The following is a 25450-nucleotide window of genomic DNA, read 5'->3' as shown; positions in this document are numbered from 1 at the left end:
TAGATAGATATGAGATAGATATATGGATATGAGATAGATAGATAGATAGATAGATATGAGATAGATAGATAGATATAAGATAGATAGATAGATAGATAGATAGATAGATAATAGATAGATAGATAGATAGATATGAGATAGATATGAGATAGATAGATAGATATGAGATAGATATATGGATATGAGATAGATAGATAGATAGATATGAGATAGATAGATAGATAGATAGATAGATAGATAGATAGATAGATAGATATGAGATAGATAGATAGATAGATAGATAGATATGAGATAGATAGATAGATAATAGATAGATAGATAGATAGATAGATAGATAGATAGATAGATAGATAGATAGATAGATATGAGATAGATAGATAGATAGATATGAGATAGATATGAGATAGATAGATAATAGATCAGATGGATTAGATAACAGATAGGAGGGGTGGATACATTAGATAGGGGAGGATGCCCGGATGCCCCGGACCCTCCGTGTTCCCTGTATTTCGCTCTCCCCGGGCTGAGCCCCGGTTGTCAGTTGTCAGCACCGCTCTGATGTGTATACTGACCCGACTACAGCCCACAGGACAGTTGTCCCATACTTTGATTGACATCTTAAGCCACGCCCGCCCGTGTTACCACGCCCACTTTCCGCGCTCTCCTAGGGTCAGCCTGCATCCCAGGGCTCTTCACGTTATCACTTCTACTTCACCTGCCCTGAAGCCGTCGCCGCCATGTTTCTTTCGGTCGCCCCCTTTCCGGTTTAGCAGCTAATTGGCTGATTCCGAAGCCGCCTCGCCTGCCATGGTTACCATGGTGACGGGACGCTGCCTGTGATCCTGGCTGAGAACGGGCCCGCACTCCTAGTGCCTGTATGTTACATAGCTATTGTGGAACTACAAGTCCCAGCAGAGCGACGGTATGTTACCTACAGGCCAGACACAAGAGCTGACACTTCTTCTGTCCCTTGCAGCATCATTAGCACTGTGACTATGGGGAAGAAGACGGATAAGAAGGACAAGTCCTTGAAGGACAATGTGGAGGAGGAGGCCCGGAGCGCAGGTAAAGCGATTGTCTGATACACCGACTCCCCCCGCAGGGTACACCGCCTCATCCCCGCAGGGTACACCGCCTCATCCCCGCAGGGTACACCGCCTCATCCCCGCAGAGTACACCGCCTCATCCCCGCAGAGTACACCGCCTCATCCCCGCAGGGTACACCGCCTCATCCCCGCAGGGTACACCGCCTCATCCCCGCAGGGTACACCGCCTCATCCCCGCAGAGTACACCGCCTCATCCCCGCAGAGTACACCGCCTCATCCCCGCAGGGTACACCGCCTCATCCCCGCAGGGTACACCGCCTCATCCCCGCAGGGTACACCGCCTCATCCCCGCAGAGTACACCGCCTCATCCCCGCAGGGTACACCGCCTCATCCCCGCAGAGTACACCGCCTCATCCCCGCAGGGTACACCGCCTCATCCCCGCAGGGTACACCGCCTCATCCCCGCAGGGTACACCGCCTCATCCCCGCAGGGTACACCGCCTCATCCCCGCAGGGTACACCGCCTCATCTCCGCAGAGTACACCGCCTCATCCCCGCAGTGTACACCGCCTCATCCCCGCAGGGTACACCGCCTCATCCCCGCAGGGTACACCGCCTCATCCCCGCAGGGTACACCGCCTCATCCCCGCAGGGTACACCGCCTCATCCCCGCAGGGTACACCGCCTCATCCCCGCAGTGTACACCGCCTCATCCCCGCAGGGTACACCGCCTCATCCCCGCAGGGTACACCGCCTCATCCCCGCAGGGTACACCGCCTCATCCCCGCATGGTACACCGCCTCATCCCCGCAGGGTACACCGCCTCATCCCCGCAGGGTACACCGCCTCATCCCCGCAGGGTACACCGCCTCATCCCCGCAGAGTACACCGCCTCATCCCCGCAGGGTACACCGCCTCATCCCCGCAGGGTACACCGCCTCATCCCCGCAGGGTACACCGCCTCATCCCCGCAGGGTACACCGCCTCATCCCCGCAGGGTACACCGCCTCATCCCCGCAGGGTACACCGCCTCATCCCCGCAGAGTACACCGCCTCATCCCCGCAGAGTACACCGCCTCATCCCCGCAGGGTACACCGCCTCATCCCCGCAGGGTACACCGCCTCATCCCCGCAGGGTACACCGCCTCATCCCCGCAGAGTACACCGCCTCATCCCCGCAGGGTACACCGCCTCATCCCCGCGGGGTACACCGCCTCATCCCCGCAGGGTACACCGCCTCATCCCCGCAGGGTACACCGCCTCATCCCCGCAGGGTACACCGCCTCATCCCCGCAGAGTACACCGCCTCATCCCCGCAGGGTACACCGCCTCATCCCCGCAGGGTACACCGCCTCATCCCCGCAGGGTACACCGCCTCATCCCCGCAGGGTACACCGCCTCATCCCCGCAGGGTACACCGCCTCATCCCCGCAGGGTACACCGCCTCATCCCCGCAGGGTACACCGCCTCATCCCCGCAGGGTACACCGCCTCATCCCCGCAGAGTACACCGCCTCATCCCCGCAGAGTACACCGCCTCATCCCCGCAGAGTACACCGCCTCATCCCCGCAGGGTACACCGCCTCATCCCCGCAGGGTACACCGCCTCATCCCCGCAGGGTACACCGCCTCATCCCCGCAGGGTACACCGCCTCATCGCACAGGGTACACCGCCTCATCCCACAGGGTACAACGCCTCATCCCCGCAGGGTACACCGCCTCATCCCCGCAGAGTACACCGCCTCATCCCACAGGGTACACCGCCTCATCCCCGCAGGGTACACCGCCTCATCCCCGCAGGGTACACCGACTCCCCCCGCAGAGTACACCGCCTCATCCCCGCAGGGTACACCGCCTCATCCCCGCAGGGTACACCGCCTCATCCCCGCAGAGTACACCGCCTCATCCCCGCAGGGTACACCGCCTCATCCCCGCAGGGTACACCGCCTCATCCCCACGTCTCCCCACTGTATGGTGCTGCTGTCCCCCATGTGGCCCCATCAGGTACCGGGGCCCAGGTGTGAGTCTTGAGGTGTGCCGCCACCTACCTTGTGTCATTACGGAGGTCACCCTATGTGACCTTTGAGTCCCCTCAGGTACCAGAGCCTGGGTCCGACTGTACCTCTGTACCCCCTATAGCTGCAGTGTACCACCACGCGTCTGTGTATCTAATCCTATCATGTGTGATACTGTCTGCTGAGCTGTGTATCTAATCCTATCATGTGTGATACTGTCTGCTGAGCTGTGTATCTAATCCTATCCTGTGTGATACTGTCTGCTGAGCCGTGTATCTAATCCTCTCCTGTGTGATACTGTCTGCTGAGCCGTGTATCTAATCCTATCCTGTGTGATACTGTCTGCTGAGCTGTGTATCTAATCCTATCCTGTGTGATACTGTCTGCTGAGCTGTGTATCTAATCCTATCATGTGTGATACTGTCTGCTGAGCCGTGTATCTAATCCTATCCTGTGTGATACTGTCTGCTGAGCTGTGTATCTAATCCTATCCTGTGTGATACTGTCTGCTGAGCTGTGTATCTAATCCTATCCTGTGTGATACTGTCTGCTGAGCTGTGTATCTAATCCTATCCTGTGTGATACTGTCTGCTGAGCTGTGTATCTAATCCTATCCTGTGTGATACTGTCTGCTGAGCTGTGTATCTAATCCTATCCTGCGTGATACTGACTGCTGAGCTGTGTATCTAATCCTATCCTGTGTGATACAGTCTGCTGAGCCGTGTATCTAATCCTCTCCTGTGTGATACTGTCTGCTGAGCCGTGTATCTAATCCTATCCTGTGTGATACTGTCTGCTGAGCTGTGTATCTAATCCTATCCTGTGTGATACTGTCTGCTGAGCCGTGTATCTAATCCTATCATGTGTGATACTGTCTGCTGAGCTGTGTATCTAATCCTATCCTGTGTGATACTGTCTGCTGAGCTGTGTATCTAATCCTATCCTGTGTGATACTGTCTGCTGAGCCGTGTATCTAATCCTATCATGTGTGATACTGTCTGCTGAGCTGTGTATCTAATCCTATCCTGTGTGATACTGTCTGCTGAGCTGTGTATCTAATCCTATCCTGTGTGATACTGTCTGCTGAGCTGTGTATCTAATCCTATCCTGTGTGATACTGTCTGCTGAGCTGTGTATCTAATCCTATCCTGTGTGATACTGTCTGCTGAGCTGTGTATCTAATCCTATCCTGCGTGATACTGACTGCTGAGCTGTGTATCTAATCCTATCCTGTGTGATACTGACTGCTGAGCTGTGTATCTAATCCTCTCCTGTGTGATACTGCCTGCTGAGCTGTGTATCTAATCCTATCCTGTGTGATACTGTGTGCTGAGCTGTGTATCTAATCCTATCCTGTGTGATACTGACTGCTGAGCTGTGTATCTAATCCTATCCTGTGTGATACTGTCTGCTGAGCTGTGTATCTAATCCTATCCTGTGTGATACAGTCTGCTGAGCTGTGTATCTAATCCTGTCCTGTGTGATACTGTCTGCTGAGCTGTGTATCTAATCCTATCCTGTGTGATACAGTCTAGTGAGCTGTGTATCTAATCCTATCCTGTGTAATACTGTCTGCTGAGCTGTGTATCTAATCCTATCCTGTGTGATACTGTCTGCTGAGCCGTGTATCTAATCCTATCCTGTGTGATACTGTCTGCTGAGCTGTGTATCTAATCCTATCCTGTGTGATACTGTCTGCTGAGCTGTGTATCTAATCCTATCCTGTGTGATACTGTCTGCTGAGCCGTGTATCTAATCCTATCATGTGTGATACTGTCTGCTGAGCTGTGTATCTAATCCTATCCTGTGTGATACTGTCTGCTGAGCTGTGTATCTAATCCTATCCTGTGTGATACTGTCTGCTGAGCCGTGTATCTAATCCTATCATGTGTGATACTGTCTGCTGAGCTGTGTATCTAATCCTATCCTGTGTGACACTGTCTGAGCTGTGTATCTAATCCTGTCCCGTGTGATACTGTCTGCTGAGCTGTGTATCTAATCCTATCCTGTGTGATACTGTCTGCTGAGCTGTGTATCTAATCCTATCCTGCGTGATACTGACTGCTGAGCTGTGTATCTAATCCTATCCTGTGTGATACTGACTGCTGAGCTGTGTATCTAATCCTATCCTGTGTGATACTGACTGCTGAGCTGTGTATCTAATCCTATCCTGTGTGATACTGTCTGCTGATCTGTGTATCTAATCCTATCCTGTGTGATACTGTCTGCTGAGCTGTGTATCTAATCCTATCCTGTGTGATACTGACTGCTGAGCTGTGTATCTAATCCTATCATGTGTGATACTGTCTGCTGAGCTGTGTATCTAATCCTATCCTGTGTGATACTGACTGCTGAGCTGTGTATCTAATCCTATCCTGTGTGATACTGACTGCTGAGCTGTGTATCTAATCCTATCCTGTGTGATACTGTCTGCTGAGCTGTGTATCTAATCCTATCCTGTGTGATACTGTCTGCTGAGCTGTGTATCTAATCCTATCCTGTGTGATACTGTCTGCTGAGCTGTGTATCTAATCCTATCCTGTGTGATACTGTCTGCTGAGCTGTGTATCTAATCCTATCCTGTGTGATACTGTCTGCTGAGCTGTGTATCTAATCCTATCCTGTGTGATACTGCCTGCTGAGCTGTGTATCTAATCCTATCATGTGTGATACTGTCTTCTGAGCTGTGTATCTAATCCTATCCTGTGTGATACTGTCTGCTGAGCTGTGTATCTAATCCTATGATGTGTGATACTGTCTGCTGAGCTGTGTATCTAATCCTGTCCTGTGTGATACTGTCTGCTGAGCTGTGTATCTAATCCTATCCTGTGTGATACTGTCTGCTGAGCTGTGTATCTAATCCTATCCTGTGTGATACTGTCTGCTGAGCTGTGTATCTAATCCTATCCTGTGTGATACTGTCTGCTGAGCCGTGTATCTAATCCTATCCTGTGTGATACTGTCTGCTGAGCTGTGTATCTAATCCTATCCTGTGTGATACTGTCTGCTGAGCTGTGTATCTAATCCTATCCTGTGTGATACTGTCTGCTGAGCTGTGTATCTAATCCTATCCTGTGTGATACTGTATGCTGAGCTGTGTATCTAATCCTATCCTGTGTGATACTGTCTGCTGAGCTGTGTATCTAATCCTATCCTGTGTGATACTGTCTGCTGAGCTGTGTATCTAATCCTATCCTGTGTGATACTGTCTGCTGAGCCGTGTATCTAATCCTATCCTGTGTGATACTGTCTGCTGAGCTGTGTATCTAATCCTATCCTGTGTGATACTGTCTGCTGAGCCGTGTATCTAATCCTATCCTGTGTGATACTGTCTGCTGAGCTGTGTATCTTATCCTATCATGTGTGATACTGTCTGCTGAGCCGTGTATCTAATCCTATCCTGTGTGATACTGTCTGCTGAGCTATGTATCTTATCCTATCATGTGTGATACTGTCTGCTGAGCTGTGTATCTAATCCTGTCCTGTGTGATACTGTCTGCTGAGCTGTGTATCTAATCCTATCCTGTGTGATACTGTCTGCTGAGCTGTGTATCTAATCCTATCCTGTGTGATACTGTCTGCTGAGCTGTGTATCTAATCCTATCATGTGTGATACTGTCTGCTGAGCTGTGTATCTAATCCTATCCTGTGTGATACTGTCTGCTGAGCTGTGTATCTAATCCTATCATGTGTGATACTGCCTGCTGAGCTGTGTATCTAATCCTATCCTGTGTGATACTGTCACAGTGTATCTAATCCTATCCTGTGTGATACTGTCTGCTGAGCTGTGTATCTAATCCTATCCTGTGTGATACAGTCTGCTAAGCTGTGTATCTAATCCTATCCTGTGTGATACTGTCTGCTGATCTGTGTATCTAATCCTATCCTGTGTGATACTGTCTGCTGAGCTGTGTATCTAATCCTATCCTGTGTGATACTGACTGCTGAGCTGTGTATCTAATCCTATCCTGTGTGATACTGTCTGCTGAGCTGTGTATCTAATCCTATCCTGTGTGATACTGTCTGCTGAGCTGTGTATCTAATCCTATCCTGTGTGATACTGCCTTCTGAGCTGTGTATCTAATCCTATCCTGTGTGATACTGCCTTCTGAGCTGTGTATCTAATCCTATCATGTGTGATATTGTCTGCTGAGCTGTGTATCTAATCCTATCATGTGTGATACTGTCTGCTGAGCTGTGTATCTAATCCTATCCTGTGTGATACTGCCTTCTGAGCTGTGTATCTAATCCTATCATGTGTGATACTGTCTGCTGAGCTGTGTATCTAATCCTGACATGTCACAGTCTCAGCACTACAACCCCCATCATGCCATGATGTAAAGTCGTTGTGTCCTCCGCCCTCATACGTTGCGTTCCTCTTCTTCTGGCTTTAGGTTTCGGTACCCAGGACAGGCCCGCGCTGACCGCTGGTAAGAACGCCTTAAAGGGGAGCTCCAGTTTTAGACACCTTTTCCAGAATATGGAAATGATAAAGAATTTTAAGTCACCATCTTAAAGGGACAGTCTCTTTAAATATCATGGGGAGTGGCGGGGTCACCAGACCATCTGTATTAACCAACTGCTGCAGAACCTCTTTTGTAAGGAAAAGGGGGAGCAGCATATCAGTTCTGTGGGAGCACGGTGTGAAGCAGGCATGGGGTATGGAGGGGTGACATCACACATGTCCATGGCTTCCATCCCTACAGAGGACTACCAGTGCTCGGGTAACCTGGAGCAGGACTTCTCCGAGCTGTGCAGCCGCCTGGGCTACATCGAGATCCCTAAAGTAATCCCAAGACCCCGACCTCCGAGCACCCCGGCCTCTGAGAAGAACATGTTCGGTAAGTGTCACACATTTGGAGGTTTTGCTGCAGAGTTCTGCTTTACATGCTTGGACATGATATTCCTGCTATGATTTCCAGCAGAGGAACCAGACTACACATCTGATAAGGAAAGCCAGGGTGGGACGGGCCCAACCAAAGACCGCTACTCTTACTTCAAGCCAAGTATCCGGGTGGAGCTGGAGAGCGAAGATGGACGATCCGTCCGAGAAATCTCCATCAGAGGTAACTGAAGTGATCTTTAGCTCCATCTTGCTCCTCCCAGTGGATCTTCAAATGTCTACATCTTGACCCTTGTTGCTTTCCTTGCTTGGTTCCGTCAAGAGATGCCAGCTGAGCCCAAGCACTAGAATATGCTCACATGTATCCTGACCATAGGAGGTCCAAACGTCCATCTTCATACTGATCCATGAAAGTTACTATTAGCAGGTTCCATCACAGGACAAACATGTAGAGAACACAAGCAGCTATTGATATGATAGGACACAGGGATCTGAATGTTGAGGGATCTAGAGAGGGATTGTCGTAGAGGAGTTTGGGCTGTGTATCTAAATGTTGGCCCAACTATTGTAAGTCCAAATGTCCATCATTGTGCTGATCTTTGCAAGTTCCTTCATAGGACCACCTTGTAGAGAACATGAGCAGCTATAGATTTGATAGTACCCATGGGCTTTGAATGCTGAGGGATCTAGATAGGTATTGACCTAGATGAGATGAGGCCATGTATCTAAATGTTGACCCAACTCTCGGAAGTCCAAATATCCGTCTTCATGCTGATCTTTGCAAGTTATTATTAGGTTCCTTAATAGGGCCACCATGTAGATACGACTAGCAGCTATAGATATGATAGAACACATTGACCTGAATGTTGAGGGATCTAGATATAGATTGACCTAGTAGAGATGGGACCATGTTAACCCATTTGTTCACACCCACCCATCCTTACCATCCCATGTAACCATGGTGTGGTAGATGCCTTCAACTGGAGATGATCCTCCTCCAGGAACCACAAGGGCTCTACATAGGGTACATACTCCATTGCTGTTCCTCTCAGTACTGGCACTCACTGGCTGTTTGGACACCAAGTTGGTGACCTTTTATGACCTTATAGATCTTATTGTTACAGGTTGGAAGATCGATGATAAAATGATGGGAATCTTTGCCAAGTGTCTGCCGGCTCTCCTCAACCTCCACAAGATCAAGTGAGGAAACCATAAGTATTGCTGACGGTCTTCCTGAGTGCGTGATTGTATTGTACAGCAATGATTGTGACTCCTTTATGGTTTCTCTGACAGTCTGTGGAACGTGGGCCTCACGGACCAAACCTTCTCCTCATTTGTGAACGTCCTACAGCATTGTCCAAGTGTCAAGTAAGGAAGGGGAACCAGAACAGGGCCAGGGAGGTTTATGCTTACTCTGGTACTCATCTAATGATACACATGCATGCTTGTCTTCACCAGGGTGATTTCACTAGAAGGAAACCCACTGCCTGACCAGTCGTATTACAAGTTACTCTCAGATGACTTAGGGTAAGTAACGTTAAAGAGGTCCTCCAACTAAATCTCACATTTATTGTATAGATTGTAAAACATAAAGCTGGTTTACTACGGAGTCACGTTTGATGTGTCTTAGTGATATATCAAAGGTTTTCATCGGTGAGAGTCCGAGTGCAGAGACCCCTCACCACCAATTGCTAAGATGAGGAGTTGGAAGCACTTGGCTGAGCGCTGTCTCTCCTCGCTGCTGAAGGCGGCCTCGTAGGTTTTCTGTTTAGGCTGTCTTCATTCTCCTCTTTAGCATCGAGGAGAGATAGCTCTCAGCCGATCACTTCTTACTCTTTGTTTTAGCGATCCTCAGGGGTCTCAGTATTCAGTAGTATGGCACCACCTGGTGTTTATTACTTACATAGTATGGCACCACCTGGTGTTTATTACTTACATAGTATGGCACCACCTGGTGTTCAGTTACTTACATAGTATGGCATCACCTGGTGTTCATTACTTACATGGTATGGCACCACCTGGTGCTCATTACTTACATAGTATGGCATCACCTGGTGTTCATTACTTACATAGTATGGCATCACCTGGTGCTCATTACTTACATAGTATGGCATCACCTGGTGTTCATTACTTACATGGTATGGCACCACCTGGTGTTCATTATTACACAGTATGGCGCCACCTGTTACTTATTACTTACATAGTATGGCATCACCTGGTGCTCATTACTTACATAGTATGGCACCACCTGGTGTTCATTACTTACATAGTATGGCACCACCTGGTGTTCAGTTACTTACATAGTATGGCGCCACCTGGTGTCCAGTTACTTACATTGTATGGGGCCACCTGGTGTTCATTACTTACATAGTATGGCATCACCTGGTGTTCAGTTATTTACATAGTATGGCACCACCTGGTGTTCATTACTTACATAGTATGGCACCACCTGGTGTTCATTACTTACATAGTATGGTGCCACCTGGTGTCCAGTTACTTACATAGTATGGCATCACCTGTTACTCATTACTTACATAGTGTGGCACCACCTGGTGTTCATTACTTACATAGTATGGCACCACCTGGTGTTCATTACTTACATAGTATGGCATCACCTGGTGTTAATTACTTACATAGTATGGCACCACCTGGTGTTCATTACTTACATAGTATGGCACCACCTGGTGTTCATTACTTACATAGTATGGTGCCACCTGGTGTCCAGTTACTTACATAGTATGGCGCCACCTGGTGTCCAGTTACTTACATGGTATGGCACCACCTGTTACTCATTACCTACATAGTATGGCACCACCTGGTGTTCATTACATACATGGTTTGGTGCCAGTGCACTTTTTTTGTGGAATATCCTTTTAAAAAAAAACTCCTACTACAATCCTATGAAATAACTGACAGGGGGAGTAATAGGAGGTGGAACAGGTGGAGCGGCTGTCATGAAGGCATCTGCCACCTCTTCTCATGCACACGTCCCTCCGTCCACACAGGTTGGTCCACATATCGCTCAGAAACAACCAAATTGATGACGAGGGGGCTAGACTCATCAGCCAAGCCCTGCAGAGCCTGAAGGTGACCAACAAGAACCTGGCCGCTCTGGTCCTCAGCTACAACCACATCTCAGACCAGGGGGCCGGGTACATTGCCCAGGTGAGGAGCATTCCTCCTATGAAGGGGGTGCAGCCGGAGGTACCCCCGTCCCGTGCTGGGAAGGGTCATCATCTACAATGTAAATTGCATTTTATTCTAGGCCTTACGATTCAACCGGTCACTGCTGTCCCTCAACCTGTCCAGTAACCAGATCGGGGATCAAGGGGCGCGCGCCTTGGCCGAGGTTGGTAAGGAATCTGAATGTCCTACAGGCCTGCCCCGTCATGTGTGTATAATATAACCCTGTGGTTTAGGTGCTGGGACACTTTCCACTAAGACATACAGAAATAGTGGAGAGGAGGCGACTGTTACTGGAGAAGGAGGCTCAGGAGCAACCACGATCGGTGAGGAACATGACCAGGAGGTGGGTGGGTCGAGAGGGCCGGCGGTCAAGATTAATGGTTGCCTTTTCCTTAAAGCCGGGCACATCACGCCACGCCGATTCCAAGAGTGAGCGACCACTCAGCCACCACAGCAACTCCGCTGCGGAGAAAGCAGAGAAGTCCCAGGCGCAGAAGGCGAAATCGAGCGTCTCAAAGAAGAAGGAGAAGGTGAGCTGGGGGGTCCTGAGACCTCCATGAGACATCCCCTAACTATCGAGTGACCATATTCTTAACCAGATGAATCCAGATAATGGACAAGTTATTTCCATGGAAAGGGGGAGATAAGAGTTTGATAAACATTGGCGCTGCTTATCTCTGGGGCACAAAAGTGTCAGATGAGTTGAACTCCAGCCATCTCATGAATGGTTCTCACAATGGAAGATGTTAGGGAGTCATCGGGTTATTCCCTATACATGATCCCATATGGCCAGCTTAGCTGAATTGACAAACTGAGCTCTGCTACATCACGAGTTATCTATTGTATTATATGTTTTTTAGATCTGACCTCATTGTACATATACTATTCAAAACTTTTTTTCAGGATCCTCAAAAAAAAGAAGACAAAACGAATGTCAGCAGTGTGGCGAGTGGAGCTTCTACCGTTACAACTCAACCTGGACCTGCTAAGAAAGAAGACCCAAAAACCATCAAAAAACGTAAGTGCGGTCAAACTCCCTGGCTGGTATCAGAGACTGGGGTGTGCGTATGTTCAGAAATGATGGTGACGTGGTGTATTCACAGTGTATAAATGGCAACTGTTGTCTTATAGAGACAGCCGGCTCTGACCTAAAGAACGCACGAGGAAAACCAGTTAAGTCTGCCACCAAGAGAGCGCCATTACTAGAGCATGAGGTAAGAGACGAGGTGCCCTCCGCAACTGCACTTCAGCCTTGTACAAGTTATTTTAAAACTCAAGATTATATAATAATTCCATCCCTTATGTACAAGAATATAACTACTATAATACTGCCTCCTATGTACAAGAATATAACTACTATAATACTGCCTCCTATGTACAAGAATATAACTACTATAATACTGCCTCCTATGTACAAGAATATAACTACTATAATACTGCTCCTATGTACAAGAATATAACTACTATAATACTGCTCCTATGTACAAGAATATAACTACTATAATACTGCCTCCTATGTACAAGAATATAACTACTATAATACTGCCTCCTATGTACAAGAATATAACTACTATAATACTGCCTCCTATGTACAAGAATATAACTACTATAATACTGCTCCTATGTACAAGAATATAACTACTATAATACTGCTCCTATGTACATGAATATAACTACTATAATACTGCCTTCTATGTACAAGAATATAACTACTATAATACTGCTCCTATGTACAAGAATATAACTACTATAATACTACCTCCTATGTACAAGAATATAACTACTATAATACTGCCTCCTATGTACAAGAATATAACTACTATAATACTGCCTCCTATGTACAAGAATATAACTACTATAATACTGCTCCTATGTACAAGAATATAACTACTATAATACTGCTCCTATGTACAAGAATATAACTACTATAATACTGCTCCTATGTACAAGAATATAACTACTATAATACTGCTCCTATGTACAAGAATATAAATACTATAATACTGCTCCTATGTACAGGAATATAACTGCTATAATACTGCTCCTATGTACAAGAATATAACTACTATAATACTGCCCCTATGTACAAGAATATAACTACTATAATACTGCTCCTATGTACAAGAATATAACTACTATAATACTGCTCCTATGTACAAGAATATAACTACTATAATACTGCTCCTATGTACAAGAATATAACTACTATAATACTGCTCCTATGTACAAGAATATAACTACTATAATACTGCCTCCTATGTACAAGAATATCACTACTATAATACTGCCCCCTATGTACAGGAATATAACTACTATAATACTGCTCCTATGTACAAGAATATAACTACTATAATACTGCTCCTATGTACAAGAATATAACTACTATAATACTGCTCCTATGTACAAGAATATAACTACTATAATACTGCTCCTATGTACAATAATATAACTATTATAATACTGCCTCCTATGTACAGGAATATAACTACTATAATACTGCTCCTATGTACAAGAATATAACTACTATAATACTGCTCCTATGTACAAGAATATAACTACTATAATACTGCTCCTATGTACAAGAATATAACTACTATAATACTGGTTCTATGTACAAGAATATAACTACTATAATACTGCTCCTATGTACAAGAATATAACTACTATAATACTGCTCCTATGTACAAGAATATAACTAATATAATACTGCTCCTGTGTACAAGAATATAACTACTATAATACTGCCTTCTATGTACAAGAATATAACTACTATAATACTGCTCCTATGTACAAGAATATAACTACTATAATACTGCTCCTTTGTACAAGAATATAACTACTATAATACTGCTCCTGTGTACAAGAATATAACTACTATAATACTGCTCCTGTGTACAAGAATATAACTACTATAATACTGCCCACTATGTACAAGAATATAACTACTATAATACTGCCTCCTATGTACAAGAATATAACTACTATAATACTGCTACTATGTACATGAATATAACTACTATAATACTGCCTCCTATGTATAGGAATATAACTACTATAATACTGCCTCCTATGTACAAGAATATAACTACTATAATACTGCTCCTATGTACAAGAATATAACTGCTATAATACTGCTCCTATGTACAAGAATATAACTACTGTAATACTGCTCCTATGTACAAGAATATAACTACTATAATACTGCCTCCTATGTACAAGAATATAACTACTATAATACTGCTCCCATGTACAAGAATATAACTACTATAATACTGCTCCTATGTACAAGAATATAACTACTATAATACTGCCCCTATGTACAAGAATATAACTACTATAATACTGCCTCCTATGTACAAGAATATAACTACTAAAATACTGCCTCCTATGTACAAGAATATAACTACTATAATACTGCTCCTATGTACAGGAATATAACTACTATAATACTGCTCCTATGTACAATAATATAACTACTATAATACTGCTCCTATGTACAAGAATATAACTACTATAATACTGCTCCTATGTACAAGAATATAACTACTATAATACTGCCCCTATGTACAAGACTATTACTACTATAATACTGCTCCTATGTACAATAATCTAACTACTATAATACTGCTCCTATGTGCAAGAATATAACTACTATAATACTGCCTCCTATGTACAAGAATATAACTACTATAATACTGTTCCTATGTACAAGAATATAACTACTATAATACTGCTCCTATGTACAAGAATATAACTACTATAATACTGCCTCCTATGTACAAGAATATAACTACTATAATACTGCTCCTATGTACAAGAATATAACTACTATAATACTGCTCCTATGTACAAGAATATAACTACTATAATACTGCTCCTATGTACAAGAATATAACTACTATAATACTGGTTCTATGTACAAGAATATAACTACTATAATACTGCTCCTATGTACAAGAATATAACTACTATAATACTGCTCCTATGTACAAGAATATAACTACTATAATACTGCCTCCTATGTACTGGAATATAACTACTATAATACTGCTCCTATGTACAAGAATATAACTACTATAATACTGCTCCTATGTACAAGAATATAACTACTATAATACTGCCCCCTATGTACTGGAATATAACTACTATAATACTGCTCCTATGTACAAGAATATAACTACTATAATACTGTTCCTATGTACAGGAATATAACTGCTATAATACTGCCTCCTGTGTACAAGAATATAACTACTATAATACTGCCTCCTATGTACAAGAATATAACTACTATAATACTGCTCCTATGTACAAGAATATAACTACTATAATACTGCTCCTATGTACAAGAATATAACTACTATAATACTGCCTCCTATGTACAAGAATATAACTACTAAAATACTGCCTCCTATGTACAAGAATATAACTACTATAATACTGCTCCTATGTACAAGAATATAACTACTATAATACTGCCTCCTATATACAAGAATATAACTACTATAATACTGCTCCTATGTACAGGAATATAACTACTATAATACTGCTCCTATGTACAATAATATAACTACTATAATACTGCTCCTATGTACAAGAATATAACTACTATAATACTGCTCCTATGTACAAGAATATAACTACTATAATACTGCCTCCTATGTACAGGAATATAACTACTATAATACTGCTCCTATGTACAGGAATATAACTACTATAATACTGCTCCTATGTACAAGAATATAACTACTATAATACTGCCTCCTATGTACAAGAATATAACTACTATAATACTGCTCCTATGTACAAGAATATAACTACTATAATACTGCTCCTATGTACAAGACTATAACTACTATAATACTGCTCCTATGTACAAGAATATAACTACTATAATACTGCTCCTATGTACAAGAATATAACTACTATAATACTGCCCACTATGTACAAGAATATAACTACTATAATACTGCCTCCTATGTACAAGAATATAACTACTATAATACTGCCTCCTATGTACAGGAATATAACTGCTATAATACTGCCTCCTGTGTACAAGAATATAACTACTAAAATACTGCCTCCTATGTACAAGAATATAACTACTATAATACTGCTCCTATGTACAAGAATATAACTACTATAATACTGCTCCTATGTACAAGAGTATAACTACTATAATACTGCCTCCTATGTACACGAATATAACTACTATAATACTGCTCCTATGTACAAGAATATAACTACTATAATACTGCTCCTATGTACAAGAATATAACTACTATAATACTGCTCCTATGTACAACAATATAACTACTATAATACTGCTCCTATGTACAAGAATATAACTACTATAATACTGCCTCCTATGTACAAGAATATAACTACTATAATACTGCCTCCTATGTACAAGAATATAACTACTATAATACTGCTCCTATGTACAAGAATATAACTACTAAAATACTGCCTCCTATGTACAAGAATATAACTACTATAATACTGCTCCTATGTACAGGAATATAACTACTATAATACTGCCTCCTATGTACAAGAATATAACTACTATAATACTTCTCCTATGTACAGGAATATAACTACTATAATACTGCCTCCTATGTACAAGAATATAACTACTATAATACTGCTCCTATGTACAAGAATATAACTACTATAATACTGCCTCCTATGTACAAGAATATAACTACTATAATACTGCTCCTATGTACAAAAATATAACTACTATAATACTGCTCCTATGTACAAGAATATAACTACTATAATACTGCTCCTATGTACAAGAATATAACTACTATAATACTGCCTCCTATGTACAAGAATATAACTACTATAATACTGCCTCCTATGTACAAGAATATAACTACTATAATACTGCCTCCTATGTACAAGAATATAACTACTATAATACTGTCCCCTATGTACAAGAATATAACTACTATATTTCTGCCCACTATGTACAAGAATATAACTACTATAATACTGCCTCCTATTTACAAGAATATAACTACTATAATACTGCTACTATGTACATGAATATAACTACTATAATACTGCCTCCTATGTACAGGAATATAACTACTATAATACTGCTCCTATGTACAAGAATATAACTGCTATAATACTGCTCCTATGTACAAGAATATAACTGCTGTAATACTGCTCCTATGTACAAGAATATAACTACTATAATACTGCTCCTATGTACAAGAATATAACTACTATAATACTGCTCCTATGTACAAGAATATAACTACTATAATACTGCCTCCTATGTACAAGAATATAACTACTATAATACTGCTCCTATGTACAAGAATATAACTACTATAATACTGCCTCCTATGTACAAGAATATAACTACTATAATACTGCCTCCTATGTACAAGAATATAACTACTATAATACTGCTCCCATGTACAAGAATATAACTACTATAATACTGCTCCTATGTACAAGAATATAACTACTATAATACTGCCCCTATGTACAAGAATATAACTACTATAATACTGCCTCCTATGTACAAGAATATAACTACTAAAATACTGCCTCCTATGTACAAGAATATAACTACTATAATACTGCTCCTATGTACAGGAATATAACTACTATAATACTGCTCCTATGTACAATAATATAACTACTATAATACTGCTCCTATGTACAAGAATATAACTACTATAATACTGCTCCTATGTACAAGAATATAACTACTATAATACTGCTCCTATGTACAATAATCTAACTACTATAATACTGCCTCCTATGTACAAGAATATAACTACTATAATACTGCTCCTATGTACAAGAATATAACTACTATAATACTGCTCCTATGTACAAGAATATAACTACTATAATACTGCTCCTGTGTACAAGAATATAACTACTATAATACTGCCTCCTATGTACAAGAATATAACTACTATAATACTGCTCCTATGTACAAGAATATAACTACTATAATACTGCTCCTATGTACAAGAATATAACTACTATAATACTGCTCCTATGTACAAGAATATAACCACTATAATACTGCTCCTATGTACAAGAATATAACTACTATAATACTGCTCCTATGTACAAGAATATAACTACTATAATACTGCCTCCTATGTACAAGAATATAACTACTATAATACTACTCCTATATACAAGAATATAACTACTATAATACTGCTCCTGTGTACAAGAATATAACTACTATAATACTGCTCCTATGTACAAGAATATAACTACTATAATACTGCTCCTATGTACAAGAATATAACTACTATAATACTGCCTCCTATGTACAAGAATATAACTACTATAATACTGCCTCCTATGTACAAGAATATAACTACTATAATACTGCTCCCATGTACAAGAATATAACTACTATAATACTGCTCCTATGTACAAGAATATAACTACTATAATACTGCCCCTATGTACAAGAATATAACTACTATAATACTGCCTCCTATGTACAAGAATATAACTACTAAAATACTGCCTCCTATGTACAAGAATATAACTACTATAATACTGCTCCTATGTACAGGAATATAACTACTATAATACTGCTCCTATGTACAATAATATAACTACTATAATACTGCTCCTATGTACAAGAATATAACTACTATAATACTGCTCCTATGTACAAGAATATAACTACTATAATACTGCCTCCTATACACAAGAATATAACTACTATAATACTGCTCCTATGTACAAGAATATAACTACTATAATACTGCCTCCTATGTACAAGAATATAACTACTATAATACTGCTCCTATGTACAAGAATATAACCACTATAATACTGCTCCTATGTACAAGAATATAACTACTATAATACTGCTCCTATGTACAAGAATATAACTACTATAATACTGCCTCCTATGTACAAGAATATAACTACTATAATACTACTCCTATATACAAGAATATAACTACTATAATACTGCTCCTGTGTACAAGAATATAACTACTATAATACTGCTCCTATGTACAAGAGTATAACTACTATAATACTGCCTCCTATGTACACGAATATAACTACTATAATACTGCTCCTATGTACAAGAATATAACTACTATAATACTGCTCCTATGTACAAGAATATAACTACTATAATACTGCTCCTATGTACAAGAATATAACTACTATAATACTGCTCCTATGTACAAGAATATAACTACTATAATACTGCTCCTATGTACAAGAATATAACTACTATAATACTGCCTCCTATGTACAAGAATATAACTACTATAATACTGCTCCTATGTACAAGAATATAACTACTATAATACTGCCTCCTATGTACAAGAATATAACTACTATAATACTGCTCCTATGTACAAGAATATAACTACTATAATACTGCCTCCTATGTACAATAATATAACTACTATAATACTGCTTCTATGCACAAGAATATAACTACTATAATACTGCCTCCTATGTACAAGAATATAACTACTATAATACTGCACCTATGTACAAGAATATAACTACTATAATACTTCTCCTATGTACAAGAATATAACTACTATAATACTTCTCCTATGTACAAGAATATAACTACTATAATACTGCTCCTATGTACAAGAATATAACTACTATAATACTGCTCCTATATACAAGAATATAACTACTATAATACTGCTCCTATGTACAAGAATATAACTACTATAATACTGCCTCCTATACACAAGAATATAACTACTATAATACTGCTCCTATGTACAAGAATATAACTACTATAATACTGCTCCTATGTACAAGAATATAACTACTATAATACTGCCCGCTATGTACAAGAATATAACTACTATAATACTGCCCGCTATGTACAAGAATATAACTACTATAATACTGCTCCTATGTACAAGAATATAACTACTATAATACTGCTCCTATGTACAAGAATATAACTACTATAATACTGCTCATATGTACAGGAATATAACTACAATAATACTGCTCCTATGTACAAGAATATAACTACTATAATACTGCTCCTATGTACAAGAATATAACTACTATAATACTGCCTCCTATGTACAAGAATATAACTACTATAATACTGCTCCTATGTACAAGAATATAACTACTATAATACTGCTCCTATGTACAAGAATATAACTACTATAATACTGCTCCTATGTACAAGAATATAACTACTATAATACTGTCTCCTATGTACAATAATATAACTACTATAATACTGCTCCTATATACAAGAATATAACTACTATAATACGGCTCCTATGTACAGGAATATAACTACTATAATACTGCTCCTATGTACAAGAATATTACTACTATAATACCGCTCCTATGTACAAGAATATAACTACTATAATACTGCTCCTATGTACAAGAATATAACTACTATAATACTGCCTCCTATGTACAAGAATATAACTACTATAATACTGCTCCTATGTATAAGAATATAACTACTATAATACTGCTCCTATGTACAAGTATATAACTACTATAATACTGCCTCCTATGTACAAGAATATAACTACTATAATACTGCTCCTATGTACAAGAATATAACTACTATAATACTGCTACTATGTACAAGAATATAACTACTATAATACTGCTCCTATGTACAAGAATATAACTACTATAATACTGCTCCTATGTACAAGAATATAACTACTATAATACTGCTCCTATGTACAAGAATATAACTACTATAATACTGCTCCTATGTACAAGAATATAACTACTATAATACTGCTCCTATGTACTAGAATATAACTGCTATAATACTGCTCCTATGTACAAGAATATAACTACTATAATACTGCCTCCTATGTACAAGAATATAACTACTATAATACTGCCTCCTATGTACAAGAATATAACTACTATAATACTGCTCCTATGTACAAGAATATAACTACTATAATACTGCCTCCTATGTACAAGAATATAACTACTATAATACTGCTCCTATGTACAAGAATATAACTACTATAATACTGCTCCTATGTACAAGAATATATCTACTATAATACTGCCTCCTATGTACAAGAATATAACTACTATAATACTGCTCCTATGTACAAGAATATAACTACTATAATACTGCTCCTATGTACAAGAATATAACTACTATAATACTGCTCCTATGTACAGGAATATAACTACTATAATACTGCTCCTATGTACAAGAATATAACTACTATATTACTGCCTCCTATGTACAAGAAAATAACTACTATAATACTGCCTCCTATGTACAAGAATATAACTACTATAATACTGCTCCTATGTACAAGAATATAACTACTATAATACTGCTACTATGTACAAGAATATAACTACTATAATACTGCCTCCTATGTACAAGAAAATAACTACTATAATACTGCCTCCTATGTACAAGAATATAACTACTATAATACTGCTCCTATGTACAAGAATATAACTACTATAATACTGCTACTATGTACAAGAATATAACTACTATAATACTGCTCCTATGTACAAGAATATAACTACTATAATACTGCTCCTATGTACAAGAATATAACTACTATAATACTGCTCCTATGTACAAGAATATAACTACTATAATACTGCTACTATGTACAAGAATATAACTACTATAATACTGCTCCTATGTACAAGAATATAACTACTATAATACTGCTCCTATGTACAAGAATATAACTACTATAATACTGCCTCCTATGTACAAGAATATAATTACTATAATACTGCTCCTATGTACAAGAATATAACTACTATAATACTGCTCCTATGTACAAGAATATAACTACTATAATACTGCTCCTATGTACAAGAATATAACTACTATAATACTGCTCCTATGTACAAGAATATAACTACTATAATACTGCCTCCTATGTACAGGAATATAACTACTATAATACTGCTCCTATGTACAAGAAAATAACTACTATAATACTGCCTCCTATGTACAAGAATATAACTACTATAATACTGCTCCTATGTACAAGAATATAACTACTATAATACTGCCTCCTATGTACAAGAATATAACTACTATAATACTGCTACTATGTACAAGAATATAACTACTATAATACTGCTCCTATGTACAAGAATATAACTACTATAATACTGCTCCTATGTACAAGAATATAACTACTATAATACTGCTCCTATGTACAAGAATATAACTACTATAATACTGCTCCTATGTACAAGAATATAACTACTATAATACTGCCTCCAATGTACAAGAATATAACTACTATAATACTGCCTCCTATGTACAAGAATATTACTACTATAATACTGCCTCCTATGTACAAGAATATTACTACTATAATACTGCCTCCTATGTACAAGAATATAACTACTATAATACTGCTCCTATGTACAAGAATATAACTACTATAATACTGCTCCTATGTACAAGAATATAACTACTATAATACTGCTCCTATGTACAAGAATATAACTACTATAATACTGCTCCTATGTACAAGAATATAACTACTATAATACGGCTCCTATGTACAAGAATATAACTACTATAATACTGCTCCTATGTACAAGAATATAACTACTATAATACTGCTCCTATGTACAAGAATATAACTACTATAATACTGCTCCTATGTACAAGAATATAACTACTATAATACGGCTCCTATGTACAAGAATATAACTACTATAATACGGCTCCTATGTACAAGAATATAACTACTATAATACCGCTCCTATGTACAAGAATATAACTACTATAATACTGCTCCTATGTACAAGAATATAACTACTATAATACTGCTCCTATGTACAAGAATATAACTACTATAATACTGCCTCCTATGTACAAGAATATAACTACTATAATACTGCTCCTATGTACAAGAATATAACTAATATAATACTGCTCCTATGTACAAGAATATAACTACTATAATACTGCTCCTATGTACAAGAATATAACTACTATAATACTGCCTCCTATGTACAAGAATATAACTACTATAATACTGCCCCTATGTACAAGAATATAACTACTATAATACTGCCTCCTATGTACAAGAATATAACTACTATAGTACTGCCTCCTATGTACAAGAATATAACTACTATAATACTGCCTCCTATGTACAAGAATATAACTACTATAATACTGCTCCTATGTACAAGAATATAACTACTATAATACTGCTCCTATGTACAAGAATATAACTACTATAATACTACCTCCTATGTACAAGAATATAACTACTATAATACCGCCTCCTATGTACAAGAATATAACTACTATAATACTGCCTCCTATGTACAAGAATATAACTACTATAATACTGTCTCCTATGTACAAGAATATAACTACTATAATACCGCCTCCTATGTACAAGAATATAACTACTATAATACTGCCTCCTATGTACAAGAATATAACTACTATAATACTGTCTCCTATGTACAAGAATATAACTACTATAATACTGCTCCTATGTACAAGAATATAACTACTATAATACTGCCTCCTATGTACAAGAATATAACTACTATAATACTGCTCCTATGTACAAGAATATAACTAATATAATACTGCTCCTATGTACAAGAATATAACTACTATAATACTGCTCCTATGTACAAGAATATAACTACTATAATACTGCCTCCTATGTACAAGAATATAACTACTATAATACTGCCCCTATGTACAAGAATATAACTACTATAATACTGCTCCTATGTACAAGAATATAACTACTATAATACTGCCTCCTATGTACAAGAATATAACTACTATAATACTGCTCCTATGTACAAGAATATAACTACTATAATACTGCCTCCTATGTACAAGAATATAACTACTATAATACTGTCCCCTATGTACAAGAATATAACTACTATAATACTGCCCCCTATGTACAAGAATATAACTACTATAATACTGCTCCTATGTACAAGAATATAACTACTATAATACTGCTCCTATGTACAAGAATATAACTACTATAATACTGCCTCCAATGTACAAGAATATAACTACTATAATACTGCTCCTATGTACAAGAATATAACTACTATAATACTGCTCCTATGTACAAGAAAATAACTACTATAATACTGCTCCTATGTACAAGAATATAACTACTATAATACTACCTCCTATGTACAAGAATATAACTACTATAATACCGCCTCCTATGTACAAGAATATAACTACTATAATACTGCCTCCTATGTACAAGAATATAACTACTATAATACTGTCTCCTATGTACAAGAATATAACTACTATAATACTGCTCCTATGTACAAGAATATAACTGCTATAATACTGTCTCCTATGTACAAGAATATAACTACTATAATACTGCTCCTATGTACAAGAATATAACTACTATAATACTGCTCCTATGTACAAGAATATAACTACTATAATACTGCCCCCTATGGATAGATAGCAGTATTGTCCTGACACCTGACGATGTATTTTCAGCAGGCAGAGGTAACAGAAATCGTTAACCCTTTGCTGGAACAAGCTGACTTTCGAGATGGGAAAGTTTATCTCCCTGGAAACAAAGTTCTGATCAGTCTGAACCTTTCACGTGAGTAGAAGTTCCTGCGGTGGGTATGACGCGGGCAGAGAAGTATAACCCCATCAGTAGACACATAGAAAGTGCGCCCCCTGCTGGCAGCACTGGTAGCAGTGTAAGTTTTCATATACCGATTTCCATCTCACAGGGAACAGGGTCACGGAGGAGGGGCTTAAAGGCTTTCTGGCCGCAATAGAGGCTCAGGTCCAGGAGACTAAACCTGCAACAGGGACCAGGACTCACACAGGACTATTGAGGCTATCTTTGGCGGTAAGTCTTTCATGTTCTGGAATCCCGGGGTCCAAGGTCCAATCCAGATTAATGGGGTTCTCTAGCTTTAAAAATGGACAACCCCTTTAAGAAGTGTGTGTGGGGGGGGGGGGGTCAACACTGGTTCAATCTATATGGTTCTTTTAGAAGGGATTTGCCTCCATCTAGTGGATGGATGTGGAATTACCACAGAAGGAATCTTATGATTCCATTGCTCTGTGAGGGCCCTCCAGATATAGGGCCCCGGTTCTCTTTGTGTAGATGTATATGTAAGGCCACTTCTTCTCTCCGGATCTCTAGAAGAACCGGTTTCCAGCAGACTGCTCAACCTTTGCCCAGATCCAGGAGATGATGCTGTCGCGGGACCCCATCCACAAGTCCTCCAGGTCTTCTGTAGACGAGCAGATGATGTAACCCGGGATGTGCAGTGACATCATTGCTGGCAGGAAGTGACATCATCATCACGGCTGTATAGTGTTTCCTGC

At 39.7% G+C, this 25450-nt stretch overlaps 1 protein-coding gene across 4 annotated transcripts; it reads left to right on the top strand.

Annotated features, from left to right (window-relative positions):
- Positions 1-739: 739 nt before the first annotated feature.
- Positions 740-25450, top strand: LRRC71 (leucine rich repeat containing 71). 4 transcript variants are annotated; one of them, XM_040411620.1, is made up of 17 exons: positions 740-875; positions 977-1065; positions 7457-7492; positions 7769-7903; positions 7988-8128; positions 9030-9105; positions 9199-9273; positions 9364-9432; positions 10911-11070; positions 11171-11254; positions 11325-11414; positions 11490-11621; positions 11995-12109; positions 12223-12305; positions 24599-24707; positions 24844-24965; positions 25266-25450. In XM_040411620.1, exons 2-17 carry the CDS (start codon positions 996-998, stop codon positions 25377-25379), a joined length of 1611 nt encoding a protein of 536 aa, XP_040267554.1. In that variant the 5' UTR covers positions 740-875; positions 977-995; the 3' UTR covers positions 25380-25450. The 4 variants fall into 4 exon arrangements, with proteins under 4 accessions (XP_040267554.1, XP_040267555.1, XP_040267551.1 ...); XM_040411621.1 differs by having other exon boundaries at positions 7985-8128; positions 24602-24707; XM_040411617.1 differs by having other exon boundaries at positions 7985-8128.

The sequence above is a fragment of the Bufo bufo genome, chromosome 11, assembly GCF_905171765.1.
Source record: "Bufo bufo chromosome 11, aBufBuf1.1, whole genome shotgun sequence".
Taxonomy (NCBI): domain Eukaryota; kingdom Metazoa; phylum Chordata; class Amphibia; order Anura; family Bufonidae; genus Bufo; species Bufo bufo.
The sequence above is the reverse complement of the archived record's forward strand: the minus strand, read 5'-3'. Positions and strand labels throughout refer to the sequence as shown.